The sequence below is a fragment of the Alosa sapidissima genome, chromosome 14, assembly GCF_018492685.1.
Source record: "Alosa sapidissima isolate fAloSap1 chromosome 14, fAloSap1.pri, whole genome shotgun sequence".
NCBI classification, from domain to species: Eukaryota; Metazoa; Chordata; class Actinopteri; order Clupeiformes; family Clupeidae; genus Alosa; species Alosa sapidissima.
In genome coordinates, this window is record NC_055970.1 from 28608669 (window position 1) to 28633889 (window position 25221).

The following is a 25221-nucleotide window of genomic DNA, read 5'->3' on the forward strand; positions in this document are numbered from 1 at the left end:
CCATTTAATCTAATTAACACCAAGTAAACAAACAGACACTGGTCAAGGGTAAAGTGACTGTGACAATATTTATTCTTCAAGCCATTAAGTACCAGGGCAGCGTAATATGGCAGTAACCTGTTTCTCTTTCTGCGTTACCTACAAAGGGTGACTTACAGTGCAGTAAAATACAGCCGATCCCTTTCCTAGGTTTAGACACATAAACATAGTCAATTTACACAATGAACAGAGACTCAAGATTACACAATAAGTGATTACAGATACAGTTAGCTCTTCCACTCCAGTGCTAGGGAGTCGCTTGGCCATCAGCGAGCCAGGGCTCAGCTGGGCACTGCTGTGGGCTCCAGACCTGGGGGGGGTCGGTGGTGTGGAGAGGTGGGGTGGGGTGGGGTGGGGTGGGGCAATGTGGCTGCAGCGCCAGGCTCAGGCGGTGTTCTTCTTGAAGAAATTGATGAGACCGTTGGTGGAAGAGTCATGGGAGCTCACGTCACCAGCTGCTGTCAGCTCAGGCTCGATCTTCTTGGCCAGCTGCTTGCCCAGTTCCACTCTGTCAGGGGATGGAGACAATCAGGATCACACACACACACACACACACGATCACGGAGTGATCATTTAGAAAAACTAGGCCCATTTAGAAAACCTTAGTGAATGGCTGGTATAGCAAAAATAATGAATCCTTTTCAAACCACTTCCTCACTTATGCTCACATGGCCCCTTGAATGTCTTTGAAATGAAAATGCTATATGTCTGATAATACTTACCCCCACTGGTCAAAACTGTTGATCTCCCACATGACTCCCTGAACAAAGATTTTGTGCTCATACATGGCTGCAAATAAAAAAAGATAAATATTATTTCAACATTTGTATTGACAATAGTAATATTATATAATATAATAGGGGATAAGACCAAAGCCTTATAAGCCCTATATTATTGTCAACTTTCTACTTTAATTGTCTCAATATACACACACAAAGATCTTCCTTAAAGTAGAGCCACCACCATATGTTATTACAGTGTTGTCAGTCAGGAGCTAGGCCATGGCTTCCAGTATCCACTCACTCACCAATGAGAGCTCCCAAGGTGTACGGACTCAGCTTCTTGAAAATGATAGAGTTGGTTGGCTTGTTGCCTTGGAATACCTAGAAAACAAAATGATTTGTTGTGAACCACTAGCGCCCTCTGCTGCCGGTCCCAACATAATGCTCATTTGGCATCCATCCCTCCAGGGGGCACCACTGCCCTTATGCATGCTCAATGACTCACTTTGTGTGGTAGCAGCTTGTCCAGCGCCTCTCCACTCAGCCCTCCGGCCTCCAGCTCAGCCTTGGCCTCATCTGTGGTCTTTCCCTTCATCAGGGCCTCAGTCTGGGCCAGGAAGTTAGCCATCAGGATCTGGGGGGGGGGGGGGGGGGGGGCATAAAAGAACCTTAGTGGCTGCACGTAAAAGGTTGAGAATCAAGCAGAAGAGTACATATAAAGTCTGGTTGAACAGGCTTGATAACTTGAGACCAAGATGGAAGGTCAGATATTTTGTGTTATGATATTATGTTTTACCCGAAACAAGAAACACTCGAGCAAAAAGTAAAATGTACGAGACAGAGAAAAAGAGGACAGATGGCTGCAGCAGCCATTTCATAAATGGTTCTTCCGGAGGTACCTTGTGGTGCAGACTGTCTCTGATAGGGTGCTGGCTCTGGGCAGGAATGAGGAAGTCACAGGGAATCATGCGTGTGCCTGCAGAGGAGACAGACAGCCCGTTTCACATACACCATCAGTGAACACACAACCCACTGCACTGCATGCTTATGTTAAGCCTGTAACCCTCTGGGACAATGTGACAGGATGTGCACCTTGGTGAATAAGCTGGTAGAACGCATGCTGGCCATTGGTTCCCGGCTCTCCCCAAACAATGGGACCAGTGTGGTAGTCCACCTTGGCACCATGTTTTGTGATGTACTTCCCGTTGGATTCCATATCACCCTACATATACGGACATACAGATTTTTAAACAGAAGAGCAAACACTTTGCACACTCAACATATAGCAATGTTGAACTCAGGCACTCAAATGGCAACAACTCCGGAAATGAACTGAACAATTTAACTTGTAAATGTTCTAAGCTAGGGACAGTTGAAGAAACTAAAGCTCCGTCATGCACGCACCTGCTGGAAGTAAGCTGCAAAGCGATGCATATACTGGTCGTATGGCAGCATGGCATGTGTCTCAGCCTGGAAGTAGTTGATGTACCAGACACCCAGGAGAGCCAGAAGGATGGGGGCATTCTTCTCCAGTGGGGCGGTGCGGAAGTGATTATCCTGCAAGGACAGACAGGCAAGAGGATGGGCAATGGGCTGCACTGGCCTCTACAACCTATTTATGTCTAATTGGTATAACCCTGGGCTACAGCTACAGGTATCCACTTATACATGCTTTAACATGTCTTCAACATTTCATCAGTCTTGATCATGTATTTGCTATTCTAAGAAGCATTATAGTAAATGCTAATAAGAGGTACATACCATCCAGTGAGCTCCAGAGAGAAGCTTCTCAAAGTTCTCATAGCCTGAGAGAAATTGACAGACAGAAACACAAATTAGTTCTCAAGATCACTACACATCCCAATGTGCACCGTGCCTTTAAACTGATTTTGTACCTATGTGCAGGGCGATGGACAGTCCGATGGCTGACCACAGGGAGTAGCGTCCACCGACCCACTAAAATAATAACAAAAAAGACAGATTACTGCAAATGACCAATCACAATGATCAATGAAATGATGACCCAGATGTCATATCAATACTGATAAAACATCATCGAGGAAAATTAATGAAGCCCCTGCAGCTGAGACCCGAGTGGACAGAATGCTTGTAAAAGCCTTTCTTCACTTCAGAGGCATGACCACAAGTAACTAATGGTTTGTGACAGGAAGCTGTGCGCAGACAACATGTCTGCCCCCAGAGGGAGCCCCAGGCTCTAAAACTAGACCGAGCGAGCTGATAAACTATTTTTAATATCATTTCTATGTGGCCTTAAACAGACAATGCTATTAAAATTAACCTATCCAACATCAGATTAATATAATATATTAGCTAATTTTGCATTTGTTTGCAGAACGCTGATTATTTATCTCTACCAAGTTTAGAACAGAGTCCTTAATTAACTGAGGCCTTAATTCTTCAATTTCTGTCAAATATTGCACATTTCCAACATTATTTATCTAAACTGAAAAGATGAGGAAGAAAAATATGCAAAAAACTGTATTAAAATGGCTGCCTAGTTTGTCTCTGAAGACACATCAAGGCACACATGTGGATTTCCGACCTTTGATGAGACCTTTCCAGTGACCTCCAGCAGAGATAAGGTCAAGGATACATATAACATACAAGACCGGCTTCTGATTACCCAGCAGCTGCTATTCTTTGAGTCCAGCCACCTACTTCACAGGTCAAAAGACTATGCTGTATTTTTAGCCTCTGCCTCAGCCCTCATCAAAGTTCAAGGGTGACGGAGGAGCACTGAGTGCTCCTCATCATGGCCTCGATAGCAGCCGGCTATGGAGAGAGCTGGAGCCTGATCTGGGCTGCAGTCTTTCCAGAGTCTGCTGCAATTGGAGACCATAATCTGGACACTTACATCCCAGAACTCGAACATGTTGTTGGTGTCAATGCCGAAGTCCTTCACTTTGGGCTGCAAAAGACCAGGAAGCACAGCAATAAGATACAAAAAGGCTTTGGTTTATACAAATTAAATAGCAAAATCTCCTTTTATAATTTTAAGAAACAGGAAGGCACACTTACTGCATTGGTAGAGAGAGCGACAAAGTGCTTGGCCACAGCAGAAGGCTGGTAAGGGATAAGAGTAAAGTTGAAGTTGAAGTTTTCACCACACATTTATTTCAATGTATGTGCATATATATTCGATTCAGTAACACAGCAAACTCACATCATTTGCGGATTTAAGGAACCATTCTTTGGCAGACTCAGCATTGGTGATGGTCTCTTGGGTGGTGAATGTCTGCACAAAGAAAATGGTAATACAAAAAAAAACAAACAAAAAAAAAAAATCACACACTTACAAAACTGTTTTCATCATACGCAAGGGAGTTCCCCCACCCCCCCTGGCATCAAGGCCAACGTCTGTTTTCAGAGCCTTCCAGACTCCATTCTAGACTGTATTCACTATGAGGGTGTAATACGGCAGGACCCAGCATGCAGCCACGCGGAAGCAACAGATTCCTTTGTTGGAATCTTCCATTTTATAGAGCAAATGTGGCACAGGCTGAATGGAAACTTCCACTGTGAGACGTGCTTTTCAAAGCTAAAAAGTGATTCAAGTCATTGCAAATTCCACAGGGAATTCAAGATTTATTCTAGCATAAATCTGTAAAATTAAGTTTTAGTGGAAAGTACAAAATGAAGTTGCAACCTACACCAATCTACCTTTTAAAAAGCAAAACTGAAATCCAAGTAATGTGGGAAAATAGGAGGAAGTGCTCCACTTCAAACTTCAACTGTGCAAGAACTCACTATGCAATGTGTTTGTGAATACTCAAGTATGTCAACAATAACAAAAGGATTATGAATTGTGATGATACACACAATATTTTAATGTTATAAATACTGTTGCTCACATATATTGTTGCTGCTTGTTAGTTGAATCCAAATGATGTGTTTTTATAAATGAATAGATTATTTTGTTGCTATATGATAATGCAAATAACCGATAAACATACTTGTCCCTCTCACTAGCTATCCAGGCTATTCAAGAAGTTGTGTTGCCTCCATAAAAATACAAACAGCTTGCACTGCAAGACATGTCCAATATATTGCTGAAAAACAGTGTGCCACAGTTGTTAGGTAAGTTTGTTGGATGTCAGCCAGTTAGCTTGCTGGTCTTAAGACATACTCTCCATGGTGCAAACTTATGCACTGTTGACAAAACACAAAGCACAATGGGTCCTCTTAAATAAGCAGGTTCTCAGCTTCTGTGACAATAGGGAGATGCCATCTTTAAATCTTTTGGCTCTTGTTCCTCTGAGACATGTACTTCCTACTTCCTTAACATGTTTGTCACCAAATGCTGTCTGTAAAAAGAGGTCTAGTACCTTGGAAGCGACGATGAACAAGGTGGTCTCTGCATTGAGCTCAGCCAGGGTCTTTGCAATGTGGGTGCCATCGATGTTGGAGACGAACCACACACGGGGTCCACCTTTAGAGTAGGGCTTCAGAGCCTCAGTGACCATCAATGGGCCCTATTGCAGAACATATTTTCATTTAGAAAAGAGACCTCAACACCACCATCACTACTACTACTAATGGTCATTTGTATGCAACTAGTACTGCTGCTACTACTACTGCTGCTACTATAGAAAAACAAGAGCTCTTAATGACAAAAACGTTCTCACCAGATCAGATCCACCAATGCCTACATTGACCACATCTGTGATGGCCTTTCCGGTGTAGCCCTTCCATTCACCGCTGCGCACTTTCTGCAGCAGAAAAGACAGACAGGCAATGAGAAACCTCCACTGGCATCTTGACTCTACAGATTCCTGAGGTAGCTTTGTGTAATCCCAGCTCCAACGCTCATACTCACATGACAGAAGCCCTTCATCTTCTCCAGCACTTTGTTCACCTCAGGCATCACATCACTGCCCCCGACCTGGATGGGGGTGTTGGAGCGGTTCCTCAGGGCAATGTGGAGCACTGCACGGTTCTACACACATGGGGAGGAGATGTCTGTTAGCTTCGCTTCACTTTGTGGGTGGCAGGCTATATACGCTATCTAGTTGAGGCTATTGTTTTTCCTTAAGCAATAGAGGAATCACTAGGGAATCAATATTCCAAATAGTTCTTGTAACCCTCAACTTGTCACCATTTACAAATTATAAAGGGTCAATTCTGTTTGGAAAAATTCCATTCTGATATACTGTCAATGTTCAGTCCCACCTTCACAAACAATACTCAAACACTGTAGATAATTTCAACAAGTGGGAATATGGTACAGAAGATAATGGCAAATGAGAACTTATTCCCCTTTGTAACCATAATCTGCCTTGATCTTTGCAATCAGAGTTTGTAGTGCCAAGATATTCACCTCAGTGAAGTTGATCTTCTCTCCAGCGAACATCTTATCTCTGGCAGCCTCCACGCCTCTGGACTTGGCCTATAAGAGATCACAAAATGATAACATAGAAAGATGTTAAAAATACTGTTAGGTTACATCAGGCTAAAATGTGTTTTGGAATCAACCACAGCTGCCTGTTACCTAGGGGTCTGCTATTGTTAACTATCCAAAAAATCACACACCCAAATACAGGAAAATAAATACTCTTCCTAGCCCCACTAAATGGAATGGCACATTTTAGGGAGTAGGCTATTACAGACCCTGGCAAGAACTTGGTCAGAAAACCACAAAAACAAACCCACTAAAAACAGTTCTATGAGTCCTGTCATCCCCCTACATTTTAGGGCATACTTTTAACCAATATTCACAGAGTGATTACCAGTTCCAACAGCATTGCCATGACTTCCTCATTGATGAGATTCTTGGAGTAATCAAGAAGGATGTCTCCATCTTCTGTGTTTAATGTCAGGCTATTGACACATATAACGAAATGGAAGACAATTAGCTTTTTATATAGGAAATACATACGAATCTGTTTTAGTAGCCAGCTATTCTCGCTGTCTGATACAGAAAGACTCCAACTATGTGTGCACAAAGGACATCATGTTCATGCACCTTGCGGACCGCAATGGGAAAGGCGTGGAGGCTGCAGGATACGGCCTTCCTAGAAAGGCGATGTGCTATGTGCTTTAATCTCACACTTTCAGCACAGGTGCAATCGTATAGGATAAGATGTGCGCGTATGCACGTAGGGCATGTGCACTGGATCAATAGGGAGCTTATAATAAACCAGGATTTACTTCTGCACTTCACAAAACAGAACAAACGTGACACGTAGACTTTCTTTTTAACCAACCCATTTGCTCTGTATGGCTACATTTGTGAGTGCAATAATTACATAGATCGATCAACATCACACTTGTTACAGGGACGTGGAGACAGGATGTGTAGCCTACGTGACTGCCGGGAGCATGTAACAATTGAGTCCATGCGCAGATCTTAGTCCATGAGTCATCCAAGTCAAACATAAGGAAATATGGACGTAATTATCAACACCATTTTCAAATATGTATCTGACAATAGAAAACATAAAGTAGGCTGATTTACAAACTGGAGAGGTTAGTCCAGAGTAATGACAACGAGTTGCATAATACTGATCACGCGTCAGATGGTAGGCTACAAACCTTCAGAGCCCGCCCCTTACACGCTCACTCAATGACATTTTTTACATTTCAGACATCATTGAACTGAAATACTCAACCCATCATGACCTAGCTGTATCAGTTTGTTTAGAAACGGCGCCGTTTACCTGTGCTTGCTGAACCTGTCCTTGTCAGCTTCGAACATTTTCCTCATATTGAGGTTCCCAGCATTGGACTTGTACCATTGCTCGAGTTTCTTGTAGCTGGCATCACTAGAGAGTCCCATTCTGTCTGATGTTCGGTTTGTTCCTGTCTACTTGCCGACCCTGGCTGACTGAAATAGATGCAAGTGTGAAGAATGATTTTGAAGGGCAATTCCGCTATTGCCTTCCGCAACAGACTCGTATGCTCTTCCAATCGTTGGGCACCAGAATGCTCCTCCTACAGTGACGATAAAGGAACCACAGGGTCCATGCGCAAGCCAGTAGTCCAACGCGATCAAATATCTAAAAAACTTTCTCTTTCACTGTGAATTTGCCCACGAGGAAAGGTGCATTAGAGTTTTATCATTAGCTCATCATTCAAAAGAATCATGAAAGTTGTAAAGATGTGTTTTCTATTTTTTCACAGAGCTCCCAGCTTAGCTAGGCCTGGTGCTTCTTAAATTATTTTTACAATGGGGAACTTGAAATAAAGTTGTATAATGGCATGTGTCTTAATACTTATCTGTCCTCATCTTGTGCGCATCTTTTTTTATTATTTGGTCAGTAGCCTACATCACCTCCAGGCTACAACATGGTAGGCTAAAGCCCTCTAGCGCCTGTGTGTTATATTGCAAACAGGCCACCAATACGATAAATGAAATAGAATATTTGGAATAAACATTTGCTGTTGTCTTATATTTACAAATATAGGCTACAATGTATATGACTGCATGCTGTATGATTAGCCTACATGAAAACTAACTACATTAATACAGATTTACTAGCCTAATGCAGGATTGTTAAATGTAATGATTCGATGAAATTACAGGCTATTGATACATTAGGCTGCAGTGCATAGCGGTTAAGTAGGCTAGGACAAGAGTTTGTATTGTCAGTGTTTTACAAAACATATGTTGCTATAAATGGAAGTGGATTGCAAATAACCATTAACTGCACAGACACGTTTTTCCTGCTTGTAAGACAATTTAATTTACATTTAATGTCAATAAATATCAGCTGAAAGCATGAGCTCTTTCAATGTTATTTGTAGGACAAAGCGTTGATCTTGATGGTTGATGGTTTTAGTTAGGTAATGATCATGTACAACAAAGTTGTAAACTTACACCTCTGAATTCTGTTTTATGATCAGGTGGGCCAAACGCACACTTTTCTGTCACCTGACTTTAGAGGACTAACATTTTAAAAACATATTACTGTTGCAATTTATTTATATTTTAAAGTAAAATAATATGTTTCCTGAACAATTACACCTTTTTGCACCATCATTATGACAGTATTTGTTTTTAAACAATTTTATGAATTCCCAGGCACCACAAAAATGCCCGTCCCAACTGTCAAGTACAAAGGCAGAGGGCAATATTTTTAAGTCAAAAACATGTTTTTTATTCAGTTAAATTGCAATAACATAACTATCAAATATATTATATGCATTAGATAAAAATACAAAATGCTAATTAAATATTACAAATAAAATGATAAGAATTTATGTCCCATGGAGTCATGTCACTGGTGTTACTTTCACCTATTGTCAATTGTCGCCCACACACACACACACACACACACACACACCACATCTTCACTGTCATCACTCACATACATCATGCATCCAGTACTCTGCTTGCAATAGTAAGTCCCTGCTCCCCCCCCCCCCCCCCCCACACACACAGCACATTATTTCATCAGGAAGCTTCTCCAACACACATCCCCAACATACTTACAGCACACTGCCTCCCCCTCTTCAGCAACAACTAAAAGTGTTAGTATAAACAGATAAATAGTTTAGATTAAAGACTGAAAGGACGTCTTGTTCAGATGGAGATTATTCAATCTTTCTATCAAAGGGATGCTCAATAGCAAAACACTGGAATGAAGGGGTTTCGACAAGCAAAAGGGGACCAACTCCTTGAGGTAATTTGGAGCTACGCCAAATTAAGGCTGAGTGGCTTAGTTTTATCTGCACTGTCTTTGATGGGGAGAAGGCGGATTTAGTAATGTGCAAAACACTGAACTGTGCACCATTATCTGCAAATGAGCATACTGACATTCCAAATCTACAAGCCATAGTTATTTGCACACAAAACAATCACACCCTACTTGTGGAAGTAACTAACACACTAGTAGGTTGTTCTGCTCTGGGTGAAACAATGAATCATTTTTTACATTACATGTGGCTGACGCATTTTTAGCCAAAGCGACTAACATGGTAAACAGTTTAAGTTTTAAAGCAATTCAACAATTAAGACCATTTAAAAAAACCGTAGCGTACGAATAAGTGCATCAGTGAGTGCTGTTTTTAACAGTTACGTGTCAGTTCAAGACGGCTGGTAAGTTCTAGGATCAGCAAGACTTGTAAGTGGTGCTATGAGAGATGTTCTCTAAAGAGCTGGGTCTTCAGGAGTTTTTTGAAAATGGAGAGGGATGTCCCTGCACTTGTAGGAACTGGCAGTGTGTTCCACCAACGAGGAACAACAGATGAGAAAAGTTTGGATAGGCCTGAGCGTACCGGTGGTAGAGCTAGACTTCGTTCGTCTTAGGAGCGCAGCGGTCTGGAGGTAGCGTATGTCTGTATGAGGGCATTCAAGTAGGCGGGAGCAGAACCGGAGAGCCTAAGTAGCCTAAGACACCACCACCACAGAATTGATGAAAGAATTCTCATTCTATTTTTCTCCACTCACAAGATTAGGAGGAAAAGATCAGGCAGAGAGAGACCTGCCCCAATAGTATGTAAGTAAGTATATCTTTTGATCCCGTGAGGGACGGTCTCTGCATTTATCCCAATCCGTGAATTAGTGAAGTCTAACCGGCAAGCCCAAAGGCCGAAGCCCTAACCAGTAGGCCATGGCTGCCCCAAAAGGCAGCATTTGAACATTAAACCACACAATGATCCAAAACATACTGCCAAACAAGGCAAGAAATGGTTAACAGAACAATATCAACATTTTAGAGTGGCCCAGCCATAGTCCAGACCTCAATCCATCAAAAAAGTGAGCACAAGGCCAAAGTGATGGCAAATAATCGTTCCTGCCTCAAAACCCAGATTGAGTTGTGGTGGTAAATAAAGGATGTTTCCAGTGATTGTTTAAAAAGGGTATGAATAATTTTGAACACACAATTTCATAAAAATGTTAAGATACTGTTTTTATTCAATGTTTTTACCACATTGTCTTGCAACCTTTTGGCATGTGCAAGTGTAATTTTAAGTAAGAACATATTGTTCAAGAAAAAGTCTAAAAAGTGAACATCTTGTCAAATTAAAAGATAGCTAGGCCATCATAAAAAAAGTCACATTGTTTGCATGATAAAATGTAATCAGGTAATCCCCACAATGTAACTAATCTGATTACACAATTTTTTTATTGTAATCTGGGCTGATTATGGTTACTTGATTTTTGTAGTCTGATTACGTAATCTAGATTACATGTAATCCGTTACTACCCAACCCTGTTTGTAGGCAAGCGTTAGAGCCTTGAATTTGATGCGGGCCGCCACAGAGCCAGTGTAGCTGGATGAGCAGCGGAGTAACATGTGCCCTTTTGGGTTGGTTGTAGACCAGGTGTCTCATTTTAGTTACAGCATAGTTGAGTAATCATGTTAAATGAAATGCTTGATTTTAAGTAAAGGTCGGGCCCATGTTTTTTGGCTTACCAGTTTGGACATGCTGCCTCCATAGTTTATGCAACTATGCACTTGTAACCAGACACCTCATTTTCAAGATGGTCATGGTTCAGAAAAAAAATAAAGTTTGTAACAAAGCTACCAGATGTAATGAAACTAAACTCAGGTTGACAATTAAGAGCACTGAATGGCAGAAGAACTTCATTTATACACACAATTATTGAGAGCTTATTCCAAACAAATACGTTTAAAATAATTACTTTATTTGGCTACATTCAAAATGACTTAACTAATATATAACTTAATAAATAAATGAAGCACAAATAACCTAAAAAGCACAAAAAGTAATTATATAGTCTTCACTTTGTTGCAAAAGTGGTTTATCAAATCCTGAAAATAAGAAAAGGAAATTAGGATTTAACACTTCAAAATGCACAAATTTACTTTGACAATTATTTACCCGTAATCTCTCCATATGGATAATTGCTACATCGTCCACCTTCGCCAAGTTGAAGTCATCTTTAGTTTCTTCACTTAGCAAAAGGGTCTGTAAAACAAATATGATATGGGACATGTTCTTTGACAGGTTTGGTAAGCCTACTCTTACTGGGTAAAAAGGCATGTTACCTCTCCTTGTGAAGTTGTGATAACTGCTACATTGCTGGGAAGAACTTTGCCAATTGACAAATCATCGCTGATTGATCGTGCAATAGACCTGGTAATACAGTAGGAACTCTTATATTGCAGTCATATCCAAAATGAGGTCTGTGTTTTCATGTGAAAAAGTATTGAGGCTTTACCTGATGGCTTTGGGCCGAGACTGGTCACCGAGATTGGCAAAACGGGACTGAGTTCTTTTTGCACTTGCAGTGGTAGCACACCTTGATGGAGAAGAATAAAGTTAAACCAGCAAATTGTGGATGGCATGTCCACTCTACCTGTTATACATCCTGCTTCACCGGGTCACTTAGAAATGTCCTCATTTTTAAAAGAAAAGCGCTGTTTTTTTTCAATGACAACATAAAAGTAGACTGTATTTCTAATTAATTTAATGTGGTAAATGAATCTACATGTACAGAGGCCCGTTTCCAGCAACCATCACTCCTGTGTTCTAATGGTACATCATGTTAGCTAATCATGTTAAAAGGCTAATTGATGATTAGAAAAGCCTTGTGCAATTATGTTAGCACAGCTGAAAACTGTTGTGCTGATTAGAGAAGCTATACAACTGGCCTTCCTTTTAGCTAGTTCAGTATCTGGAGCACCACAAATGAAGGCTATTCCATGTGTGAAATTGCTAAGAAACTGACGATTCCCTACAAGGGTCTGTACTATTTATCCTCTTCAGAGAACAGCACAAACAGGCTCTAACCAGAATAGAAAGAGAAGTGGGAGGCCCCGTGCTCAACTAAGCAAGAGGACAAGTACATTAGTCTCTCGTTTGAGAAAGACGCCTCACAACTGGCAGCTTTGTTAAATGGTACCCACAAAACAGCAGTCTCAACATCCACAGTGAAGAGGCAACTCTGGGATGCTGGCCTTCTAAAAAGCGATATCCGACACCAATGAAAGGAAAAGATTAAGATGGACAAAAGAACAGACGGGGGGGAAGTGTGTTCTGACGAATCTAAGTTTGCGGTGTTTGGATCACAGAGAACACTGGGGCTGCTTTGGTGCTGGGAAAGAGAGACAATTCTACATTATACATATCTCCATTTTGCACCATGCCAGACAGCACTTGATTGGAACCAATTTCCTCCTACAACAGGACAATTACCCAAAGCACACCTCCAAACTATGCAAGAACTATTTAGAGAAGAAGCAGTCAGCTGGTCTGTAATGGAGTGGGAGCAGCTTGACCGTATGGTACGCAAGTGCCCAGCAAGCCAATCCAACTTGTGGGAGGTGCTTCAGGAAGCATGGGGTGAAATGTTTTCAGATTACCTCAAATTGACAGCTAGAATGCCAAAAGGAGAATTGACTGAAGGACAATTATTATTTCAAATAAAAATCCTTTTCTAACCTTGTCAATGTCTTGACTATATTTCCCTCTTCATTTTGCAACTTAGTTTTTTTGTTTTATGAATAAAAGTGAGAGTTTTCATGGAAAACAATGAAATTGTCTGTGACCACAAACTTTTGAACAGTGGTGTATACACAATGCACATACAGTTGCTTGCACAATCACGATGTATTGTATCTTCTGTACAAAGTGTGTGATGCATCTATTTATTAATATAAATAATAATTTAATTATCTGTATATTGTCTTGTATTTTGTCCATGTTATTTACATGTTCTCCATTTATTCTCTGCATTGCTGGTGTGACCAGTATTAGCTCACTTGGCCAAATAAATCAGATTCTGATTGGAATTAGGAATAGCAGGCTAGAATAGCCTACCTCAGAGGTCGTCCATCGCTGACCTCCATAGACCTGGTCGTGCCCCTCCTTTTCTGCAATTCAACAAAAATCATGTTTTAACCTACAGTAAGCCCTAGATGATGTGAAACACAGCCAAAGATTACACAAACCTCAGGTCCACCTGTTGCCCTTTTGTTTTGTGTGGTTTTCAGTGTGGCTGCTTCACTCATACCTGCAATATACAGAGCAATTAATAATGTTAAATACAGCTAATAGAGGGTTACAATCTAAGGCAGCAAACTTTAAATATACTTGCCTTTTTTGGAAGGTTTTCTAGTGAGAGGTTTAAGCATCTCAGGAGACTGTGCCTGGAATTGAAATGTGAGCATTTTACCTTCATCGCCAGATGGCAGCACATAGTCAATATTAATTTAACACCTACCCCGACAGCAATTGTGACCTCTCCAACAGGATCGTCGTCAGCTGAAACGTATAAAGTATAAACAACTTAACATAAAAATGCTTACAAAAACAGTAATTTTACAAAAACGCTTGCATTATAAAAACATTATTTATGGACTCCATACCTAATACGTCCTTCAGTAATGTATTCAAAAGAGACTGTGGCGACTTCATGATTAAAACTTTAAATGCCCGGTCGACAGTGGCCAACAACTGCTGCAGATTTGATTCCATTTCATTCAGCCGAGCTTGTGCTATTGGGAAAGAAGGGCAACATGAAGTAGGGCAGTCTTTTCAGACAAGTTATTGTAATGTAATGGCCTATGGCCTATGGCCTATGGCCTATAGCTTTCCCCCCCCCCCCCCCCCCTTTTAAACTTCTTAAGACACACCTTCCTTTTCAAATTGCTGAATAAATAACTCCTTTTTCCTTTGAAGCATCATACTTCTTTGCTCTCTGCTTGGCTGACCTTCTTCTTGGCCATCCGAACTCTGGCTACCTTTTCGCGTTCGTCTCTGAGGCATAGTCTCGCCGTGGCACATGACAATTTTCTACTTTGGTAGTGACGCACACATGCGGCTGCTTAGAGATTTATACAGCAAACCATCCCTGTTGGTGCATACAATGGACTGCAGGTGTGCGGCGTGATAATCAATTAGGCCTAATCAACTTTAAGTGATGTGTCATGGACCCAAAAGATATGTTAGGCCGACTGAACAATATCCTACCATTTTGAAATGTAGCCATGGCCTGATTGTTCTTTTCTCGTACAACTTCCACTTTACTAGGCCTACATCTTAAAGAGAAATAGGCTTTTACAACACATTGAACACCACAAAACGTTAACCTGTCTGACATCCAATCAGTGTAGTGTAGTCGGTGGTCTCCCAGCTCCATAAAATATTCCCCTCTAAAAACCTCTCAGATGGTTTCATGAAATCTCACTGAAAATCAAATGTGAGTGAAAGGTCCAAGAACAACTTTTTTCTTTCCTCATATAAACTACTCCAATCTCATTTTATGAGATTACGGAATACGTGCCCTATAATAATGTTTTTTTGTAAAATTAAGTAACATATTTTGAATAGGCCTACTTTGGATTACATGAACGTTGTATTATCTTTTATTAGCAGTGGATGAAACCGTTATGTGAGGTTATACTCAACTGCCCTAATGTGGGACAGCTAAGCTCCAGTGGGTGTGACTCTTCCTTAAACTAATGAATATCAGTGAAACTATGGGAAAACCAGAGCTGTAGAGTCCTGTTATCAAAATTGGATGTGGATTTAATGTGTCGCTCTCACATTGTAGCTAATATAGTCTACTACAGAAGTCCAAAAAGCACAAAATGTCCCAAAGTTTGTATGACTTATAGTGTCAACAACAACCCACAATCGGCTTTACAGTAAGGATGGATTGATATACAGTATATATGTAGCCTACCGTATATGTGCCATGAAACAGTGTTAAAGAAGAACAGAGATGTTTTGTCTGCACATAAACTAAAGGGCTACCACATCCCAAACAAAGTAGTTTAAATAAATAAATTCAACAGTGCATGGAGTTACAAGCCTTTTTGCAGAACACTGTCAAGAAACGAGAACCTATAATGCCCCTAAAACATGCTGGCTGGATATAGGCCTATTGGCCTACAACAAAACATATTTTACGTTCTACATTCCCTGAGAGGTTTTTCATTTTGATCATCAACATAAACAGAGGGAAAGCTAAAGGAGCCACCAGAGATACATAGGCTATATGGTGTCATGTGGTTAAAAAGATTTTAATTTCAGTTTGAAAAGGCATGGCGTATCAATTGTAACTGTATTTTGAATACCACCCACTTAAATAGTAACTCTGTTTAAATACAGTTACTCATATTGTAAATACATAATCCAGAATACATAGCCTAGCCTACATTAGGACTAAGAGAGGTTGCATAAATAGCAACCAGGATATACACAAAAGTACAATGTGAAGTAGGCTACTATTTCTAAAATTGAACTAAAGAAATGTGAACTGTTGAAACCTCAAATTAGTTATTACCATTATAAGAAGAAATTCAATCAAAGGCATATATGACAGCTTGAATTTATTCATTGTACAAAACAAATTGAAGACTCTCTGGCAAAAAGGTGACATTTAAAAATAAATCAATGTTTAACAGTCTTGGTAGTTGAATGAGAAATGAAAGTATATTAATATCAACATAGGCAAGTCAGCAGCAAATCTTCAGTATTATATACAGTGTCCAATGTTGCCTCAAACACAAAGTTAATAACAATGACAGAAGGTTATAGAAACAGAAGGATGTAGTATTCCTTCCTATTAAGGTGTGCGTTACTGCAATGGTTAAAAGTATTCATGCAAATAAATAAATCCAACTAATTATATGCACATTTACATTCCACCCTTATGTAAACAAAACTGACACCCTAAAGTTAACAAATGACTGCAAATCCCTAAATTGAAGGCACATCTATCAGAAAGAATGTAAAAAAAGCTGACAAAAGCACAAATGTTATACTTTGGCACTGAAATTGTCCAGAGATTTGTTTCTTGTATTAATTATCACTAGAATTCATCAACTTGTGCACACCTTCATGTCCCTGGTTAGTTAAAAAAGCTCTTTATTTCTGCATGTAAAATCAAATTGTACCAGCTACAATTCACTCACAAAATAGAAAGAAAAAAGGCAGTCAACATAAACATTGTTTTCAGACAGTAAAGACAGACTTACTTCACCCAATGGAGTGACTGTACCAAATTATTCCCTCTGCAAACTATACACTAATACTTTGAATGAATACATTAGAACTTCCAAACATTAGTAGCCTATGATAAAAAGCATGGCTGAATGTATACAATAGAAGGAACTGTTAATTCATTGTAAATTCCATTGGACAGACCTTTGAGCTCACCCAATGAGAATCACAATCCCTCCCCCCTACAGTACCCAACAGAAATGTACTCAATTTTTGTGCAAATCAACAGCAACATTAGCCCAAACTTTTCTCTTTTGCCACAGCAAAACTGATATCGAAACTCCTTTATTTCAGAACAGCCAAAACAGGCAGATGTTCCCAACAGTTCTGAGAGAAAAGATCAAGGGGTCAAACTTTAGTTTGGTCCTCAAAATGGGAGTTTAACGAAGCAAAGTTAAAAAAAAGGAAAACTGGCCTGATGACCAAATGAGAAGAGACAAACAAAAACTTAATTTAGACACAAAACAATACAAAACAATGACTGATAAAGATTATGTATCATTACGCATCATGTATCCCATGCTCCTTTAACATAAAAAAGAGCAGGCAAGATATAGTCATAAATGTATCCCACCCAGTCACCCCGACAACTCACCCTAACCTTCATGGCCTCACAAAGGCACAAACACCCGAAACATGCTGACCAGTCTTCAACATCTTACGGAAAAAAAAATCAAAACTTGAAGGGGGACACATTTTGAGATTTCAACACTGACATGAACTTAGCGTAAAGAATTCAAAAGATGTTACTGGCCTGATGGTGCTAGACAACAGGTCTCTCTTTGTGTGTGTGTGTGTCAGAGAGAGAGAGAGAGAGAGAGAGAGTGTGTGTGCGTGTGTTAAGAGTTCATCCTCTTGGCACTTCCAATGTGCCATATTCTTTCAAGAACTTGATGTGGAAGTCACGTAGATTATCCAACAACACCTTTAACTTTTCTTTAGGTGGGAGAATAGTCATTCTGAAAAGACAAATACACAAATTATTAGGTTATTATGGTTGGCTAGGACAATGAACGATACTTGCCAACAACCCCCGATACAGTCCAATAGTTCAATATATTGCAGTGTTTGGCTTCCATCACACAATATCTGTGTCTGCATGATGCTGCCAAAGGTTTGGCATGTCCCAGATTACCTGAAGTGGTAGGTGCCATCCCTCTGCCCAAAGCCACTCCCAGGGACCAGGCAGATTCCAGCCTCCTCCAGGAGTCTCAAGCAGTACAGCATGTCAGGCTGCATTCCCAGGGCCTGGAACAGAGAAGTGTACTGCACAATCACAACACTACACAAATCAAATCGACACATTTATTTCTGGAACTGTGGCATTTCAAACATGGTTCACCACCAGAGGGATGAATTTCAATAACAGAAAAAAAAAAAAACTTAATTATATTCCAAATGCTCCACCTTCTATGACTCATTTACAAGTTCAAGTTCAAGTTCAAAACTGTCCCTGCCGGTTTTCACACTAGTCTAGTGCAAGTACATAAACAACAAATAGTTCACAATTAGAAGCCTGGACACCTGTACAGTCCACTGCTCTCAGTGCCACAGGCCCATGTGATCAGAACAAATGACAGTCCAGGGTACTTTTTCTACTGGATGGTATGCGCAAGGGGAAAGTCGTCTCATGATCCATTCTATGGATAGGCTCTCGCATGGAAAAAATCCTCTCTGTTGACCTTCCTGACAACAGCTGAAGAGGCTGTTCACATCAGGAACTAACCTGACCGGTCTACTTTGAAATCATGACACACGAGTATAAAGGGGTGGGGGCTCAGAAATGTGTTGGGGGAATGCGAGAAGTTACACTCCACCATAGAGTTTGGAGGTTTGGCCTGGTTCCAGTAAACCAAAAAGAACACAATGGACAGCTGTGTCCCCAGGTATTAAATCTATGTATGATGGACATACACAAGGCTGAAACAAACCTGCATGAGTGCAACATATGCAATATGTGATATGCCCCCAATGCAATTTGAAGAATGTATGAAGGCAGTTTGTGCCCTTAATGTTAACACTGAGAATGAACAGACTGGTTTGGGTATGAATTTCAACTTCTCAAGTTTACTTCATACCACATACCTCTCTGCAATCAGATTTTTCCAACCAGTTTGTTCATTCTGCAACCAATAATCAAAATCTGTTTACCCATGTGCACTTTTTGATAGCCAGGGTATTGTGGCCATTTAGTTTCACATGACACCACTGGTCCTTACAGTGCACAGCATTTTTGCACACTTTAAATCTTTAGCATCAATTTGATTGGTTTTGCAGCTTTTATATAACCAGTACAACCTGTTGTTCTGGAATTGGGGAACAGGTTTAATGCCAAGATTTTTTACCCGTAAGCTGGTTCGGTTGGAGTTTGGCTAATCAACAAAGACATGTGTTTACTGTGATTACTTTACGCTGACTGCAGCTCAGACAGTTGGCTCTCTAGATTTTTGAGCACCATGAAATAACATTTGATCTCAACAGTCATGTTCATATTCCCTGGGACGAAGCAGCTAGCACAGAATCAGCCATTGAAAGGAAAAGGAATGGTAACCCATCATTCTTTACATATATATTGTATTTATATATTGAAAGTATACAGTACATATATGGAAAGTTTATACATTTCCATATAATACAGTATATGGTCTATATAATACTTTCATGATGATATAATAATAATTGAACAACCCTACTTGAACATCCCAGAGGTGCGTTCAAATTTGCACACATAGGCAAACGCTCTTCATATTTGCCTTGAGTTCTCCGTGAAGATACAGGGGAGCAGGACAAAGTTAACAGCAAAGCTACACCAGGCACATAACTGAAGCATTCCCTTCGCGACACGTAAAATCCATTTTAGATTAATGGTCTATTTTTTTTCGAACGTACGCTCCGCTATCACGTCTGGTGTTGCAACTTCCATTGATTATAGTGGCAGCTAATTGTTGCAGCAGACGCAACACGAACGGAACGCTTCAGTTACGTGCCTGGTGTAGCTCAGCCCTAACTGCTGAAATGGAATGTTTACACCATTCTTTTTCAAATTGAACTGTTCAGAGTAAACACGACCGCCACAAGCATTCGCCACAAAAAATTGAACGCACCTCTGGACACATACAATAGCACTGATACAGGTCACATGCTATGCTTGTGAGAGTAGAACCACAGGGCTTATGGGTACACTGACCTTGGCCTGTTCCACTGCTTTGGGTGGGATGAAGAGTTGTGGGAAGGCATACATGGCACCCTGGACAGGATTGCACTGAATGCCTGGGACCGAGTTCAGAATCTCCTCCGTTAGCTTGGCTTTCTCTGCCAAAGCACCCAGCACAGCTGTCTTTTCCTGAGTGATCACAGACAGGCAAACAAAGCTTTGTAAAAATAATTCCAACAAGCTGTTTTAATTTAAATTCAACTATGCAGTGTAAACGTAACAGTGTAAGTAACAGTGTAAACAGGCAGACCAAAATAAATAACTTCATAATGGTGATCGTGTTTTTACCTATAAATAAATAATGCCTCATGGAAAGGTCTCCAACCATAAATGAACAACAGCTGGTCATTTGATACACAAAGAGAATTATATCTGTATAGCTGTAAATCTTGTGTCACAGATAACACAATCAACATCTACTCACTGGTGTACTTGCTCATTTCCAAAAACAATGTATTTTTAGTTTAATTAATCAAAAGTAACTCGAAATTTGAGCTGCCAGTTTGCCCTCCAGTGCGACACTGACCTGTTGAAAGCAGCTGAAAGAGGGCTCATCTGGCCGGGGAGGGTTGACGATGACGTCCATGGCTGCCTGGCCAGACACAGGAGGACACAGCTGCACCGAGCGCAGCTTCACCAGCTGGGCCTTCACCTCCGGGTCCAAATTCAGGACCTCCATGTAACCTCCTCGGAAACCGCACCTGCAACAGGACGTGAGAGGAGACCTTCAAGGCGCTGCTCAAGTAGCAACAGTAATTTAACCTTCAGCTAAAGTGAGAAATTAACAGCTTATGCCTGATGCAGGTTTGACCTCTTCATACACTGGCAAGAAGCATGCTTATTCACATCTACATGATCAGAAGGATTTTGGGTGCAGTTTGAGGAAGTAAACCAGGAAGTAGGAGCAGAGGGACAAGCATATTTATACAGGAAGTCCAACTGGATTTCATTTCAATATCAGACTTCCTTTAACAAAAACAAAACTAATACAAAAAACACTCTTAAAGTGTCTACTTTTGAGATTATTCAAAATATAGACATTAGTGATTATTACTCTGTAAATGTAATGAGGTAACAATTTTTTCCTTGAGTTAGATGATACATAGCGCAGTAATTTTAAGTTGCCTTCTGTATTTCACACCCAGCAAGTGAAGTGTGTGAATCCCTGAGCATATTTGCAGAGGGCATCAGACATTTCAGTGACATCACCGGAATGTCTCAAGGATCAAATTCAGAAATGTGAGCTGAGGGTATGGATGGGTGGCTAGTGTTGCAGGGATGTGCTGGTCAGTACATAAGGTGAAACTACATAGCACTTACTCTCCTGTGTAACCTTTGGAGGTGGAGTGGAAGGAGGCCAGCTCGACGCTGTTAAAGTACTCTGGCCCCATCTCGTACAGGACCTTCTTGAACGAGTGAAATTCGCAGCCCGGAGCATACACGTTGTCTTGATATACCTAGCGACAAAAAAAACAAAACTTAATTGCAATTTCAATTTAGAACAGAGCAGAACTTTTACTGACTTGAGGAACTTAGTGTTCAACACAGTCAGTGTGCAGGTTTGAAGTCTTTGTTAAAAAAAAGTCTTCATTAAACCTAGAAGTGCGGTGTACTATTTCTTTAAAAAAACAAAAACAACAAAAAAAAACACCTTTCTTTGAAACTAATGTTATTCAGTGGGTAGATGGTATTGTGTAAAACAATTACCTCATCCGACATGACAAAAAGATTTTCTTCATAGGCAAAATGGAGCACTTCCTCAATGCACTTTCTGCTCTGGACCTGACCTGGTGATGTTGGTTTGGTGAGAAAAGCAGCAAGGAGAGAAAGTGTGGGGGAGGAAAATGACTGTGTGTGAGTGGGAGAGATCAAGCCAGAGCACAAATGATCTAACTCAGAAGGAAATCTGAGACAGCTGTAACTTTCCACATGCACTGACACAGAAAAATGTCTAACATAAGGGTACAGGAAATCACAAACCCATCTCTGTGGTGCTGCAACATGATCAGTACACAGATCTCTGTACAGTCAGTACAGTAGGCATAAGAACACAGAACACATTAGAACATCCAGCTCTAAAATTAACTGCAGGGTCTTTTCCACATGATGTAACTCTGTGCAAGTTGCCCACTGATCAAATTATTTTACATCTAATTTTAGACTCAAGTTGACTATGCTAAATGTAAAGCAGTCTGTGTGTGCATTCTTACATTTAGAGTAAATACATGAGAATGATTCAAACTGACACTTGTGCTCCTTGATTAATACTCCGGCAGCAAGAGCTGATCGTTTTCTTGATCAGCTCATGAGATTCTTTAATCAGATCTAAAGTGTTTTTACAGAGACAATCCATGTTTGGCCGGTATAAAAAAAAAAGCTGGATCTTTTCTACACCTAACAGGGAGAATCTCTCAGTCTCATATAGGTACCAGAAATGCTAATTACGGCCTTCTAACTGCTAGATGTAAAGACGACTAGACAACTTCGATTCTAGACAACTTCAGTGGGTGACTGTATGGTTTGAAGAACTCTACATACTAGGTGAATGCAAGTACTGTACATTTGTATGTGCAACTTCTGTGTTTTTTACATTCAGCCAGAGAGCTACAGCTGAGCTTAATAAAGCACTGCTGTGTCATAAATAAGGTCTTAGACATTATTAGGATGATCTGTACTCATCACTACTTTTAGAATCATACCGGTGGGGTTCCCAGGGTTGATAATGCAGATGACCCTTGGCTGGCAGTGCTTCTTGGCTGCCTGGTAGGCCCGGTGAAGCTCATTAATATCCAGGGCCCAATTGTTGTCCTCGTCTAAGTAGTAACTGATCTGCACGGCCTCCATCTCGGCGATAGCTGCAGAATACAGGGGGTACTGGGGGATTGGGATCATCACACCGGTGCGTGAGGCTCCTTGGCCCGACACCAACATCCTTAGAATACTCTGGAAACAAACACAGCATACCAGGCCATTAAGAGACTGCACACACACACACATCACATGACAACTGAAATGTACAAACACATTGAAAAGATGGCCATCACCCAATACAATAACTTTCCAAATGTGCCTAACAAACACATTTCAGGTATTTCTGATAAAAACAAAGACACTGCTATACTATCAATACTCTGACAACGAATTATGCCACTTATGATGTAGATGATATAGATGAAAACACAAATAACATGTCAGGAAACTCGATTCACTCGTGGCCACTCACCACGATGCCATCACTGGCTCCAGTGGTGAGGAAAATGTTTTCAGAGTCAGCCGGCACACCATGGTCCCTCTGTTCAATGTAGGCGGCAATGTCCCGCCTGATGCAGTCCACTCCCTGACTTGCAGAGTAGGACCCTTAAACACAGAACATGGGATTAACACTGAGCACAGTTACTACAATTTGTACAGTCCGTAATATTTAGCTAGATAGCAATGTATAGCTATATATTGCAATATGCTGTGCAATGTCAGCCTAATGTATGCAATAGTTTGTTTTTCTTAACCTTCAGACATTCATATAGAAGTATTGATGTTTTTGTGTATTTTATATGACCTTCTCTGAGACACAGTCTCTTTTGAGAACAGTGGATTGTTGGTTAGTCAGGTTATCCAGGAATTAGAAATGAACCTCAGAACATCATGGACTATACTGAACACATATGGAAGAATATTAGACTCAAAAGTTTTGTACGTGTGTATCACGTTTTTAAACTGTAGAAATTATTTGTAACTGTAAAAATGATCTGTACAAGTAATTGTCAATATCACAAATATGCGCTACACTTACAAATCTATTCTAGGGGTACGGATCGGTTTTACAGCTACAAATCATCCTACAGTTAAAAATATTTTACAATTACAAATATATTCTACAATTACACATCAATATTCTACGCACAAAAAGCTGCTCTACAGTTACACATCTTTTCTACAGGTGTACAGACTTTTGCACCACCTTTGGGATGAAAAGTGTCTCATATGTATTGTGTGTGTGTGTAACAGGATTTGTAACTGTAAAAATGATTTGTGATTTAACAAAAAAATAACACGAACAATTTTAAGTATTACTCATATGTCGTTCACTTACAAATATATTCCACAGTTGCTGTCTTTCAATTACAAAACTATTCTGCCATTACAAATCTCTGCTGCTCGCACAAGTATTTTCTACAAGTATACAAATCATTTTGAGACTGTTCTGGCGCTTCCTGTTGAATAGCCAATGGCGATCCTCAGGTTTGGCTAGCCAACCATGAATCTCAGTTCACTAACCAATCACAGAGCAGGAGCAGCGCCGTCGTTGTCTGGGTGCAACCAAACCTGGAGTCTACGTTTGGAGCACGCTAGTTTCCTGTATTCCTTGAGGTATGTTGGTAGCCTACACCACACAGACATGTTCTATGTCCACTATTCCTTGTTAATACAGCCAGTGTACCTGATATACGGGGCAACGAGGTGAGATCAATCAATGGCAACTAATGTGGGCAACAGACAAATAACTATTATATATAGCAAGCTACCGCTAGTTAGCCAAATCCCACTCAATCAGTCTGTCAGTTTAAGCAGCATACAAGTGCTAACGGAAATGTAGTGTGTGGATGGAAATAAATAACAACACTCAACATACTTTTGAAGACATTTTGTTTCAAGTTTGTAACAAATGCGGTCAAAGTTTTAAGGGAGTTTGTCAGTCGGTCATAAGGTAGGCTCAGCAAAACGAGGCAGGCGGCTAGCATTATTATCAAGAGGTGTGCTAACCATTAGGCCTCATATGCCAGGTCTACCTCCAGATTGTGAGGTGCTACTTTGGACTTGACGAACTCATAGTAGGCAACAGAAACTGTTTACTGCAGAAAAACCGTAGTAGGTTTGATGCTCAACAGATTGCTCTGGAGTTAGTTATAAGTTAATAATAAGTATCCATTGATATGTGTGACAAAACATACCAACTGGTGTCAACATCAGCTAGGCTATGTTGGCATTTTCTGATGGTTCATAAGGTACAAAATAAATAATACAGAAATACAGTGCTGGGCATTGGTAGACAATCATATTAATCTGTCTATGTATCTATTTCTTCTGTGTAAGCAGTTTCTTATGGATCCCCAGTTGCTGCCTCCTTCTGAAGCACAGGTGGGTCATAAAATATATTTTACTGTCTATGAAAATAGGTCGCCGCCCGATGTGAGTTTCAAAAAGCATACCTTTTGAACTTGTTGACGGCAGTATTCCTACTTAAAACAACATCCTCGGATGTGTATGTTTTATATTTTGTAAAAGTTAAAGAGAAATCACTACTATTCT

General features: G+C 40.4%; 3 protein-coding genes across 4 annotated transcripts in view; all 3 read right to left on the bottom strand.

The window, feature by feature from the left end:
• gpt2 (glutamic pyruvate transaminase (alanine aminotransferase) 2) overlaps positions 1–25221 on the bottom strand; it is a 32689-nt gene that overhangs the window by 88 nt on the left and 7380 nt on the right. The window contains exons 4-12 of one of the 2 annotated variants that reach the window (XR_006022005.1): positions 23138–23271; positions 22614–22857; positions 21622–21701; positions 21235–21371; positions 20441–20615; positions 19888–20043; positions 17836–17948; positions 16668–17659; positions 1237–1238 (exon numbers count right to left, since the gene is read on the bottom strand). Coding sequence is in view for 1 of the 2 variants with exons in the window: in XM_042060722.1 (XP_041916656.1) it covers positions 17548–17659; positions 17836–17948; positions 19888–20043; positions 20441–20615; positions 21235–21371; positions 21622–21701; positions 22614–22857; positions 23138–23271 (1151 nt within the window). In the remaining variant the exon portion in view is untranslated. Of the gene's footprint in view, positions 1–1236; positions 1239–16014; positions 17660–17835; positions 17949–19887; positions 20044–20440; positions 20616–21234; positions 21372–21621; positions 21702–22613; positions 22858–23137; positions 23272–25221 lie in introns of those variants that run through there. The other variant, XM_042060722.1, reaches the window with a different exon arrangement.
• gpib (glucose-6-phosphate isomerase b) lies at positions 50–7666 on the bottom strand. The gene is made up of 18 exons (XM_042060721.1): positions 7439–7666; positions 6509–6599; positions 6100–6168; positions 5599–5718; positions 5408–5491; positions 5108–5254; positions 3946–4017; positions 3801–3845; positions 3637–3690; positions 2657–2717; positions 2523–2566; positions 2166–2318; positions 1854–1983; positions 1661–1737; positions 1267–1395; positions 1067–1142; positions 762–828; positions 50–547 (listed from the first exon to the last, which is right to left on the bottom strand). Exons 1-18 carry the CDS (start codon positions 7555–7557, stop codon positions 424–426), a joined length of 1662 nt encoding a protein of 553 aa, XP_041916655.1. The 5' UTR covers positions 7558–7666; the 3' UTR covers positions 50–423.
• Positions 11353–14513, bottom strand: cdca9 (cell division cycle associated 9). Its single transcript, XM_042060723.1, has 10 exons — positions 14327–14513; positions 14060–14188; positions 13915–13955; positions 13789–13840; positions 13643–13704; positions 13512–13564; positions 11911–11991; positions 11738–11825; positions 11571–11657; positions 11353–11500 (listed from the first exon to the last, which is right to left on the bottom strand). The coding sequence occupies exons 1-10, from the start codon at positions 14475–14477 to the stop codon at positions 11459–11461; spliced, it is 786 nt and encodes a 261-aa protein (XP_041916657.1). The 5' UTR covers positions 14478–14513; the 3' UTR covers positions 11353–11458.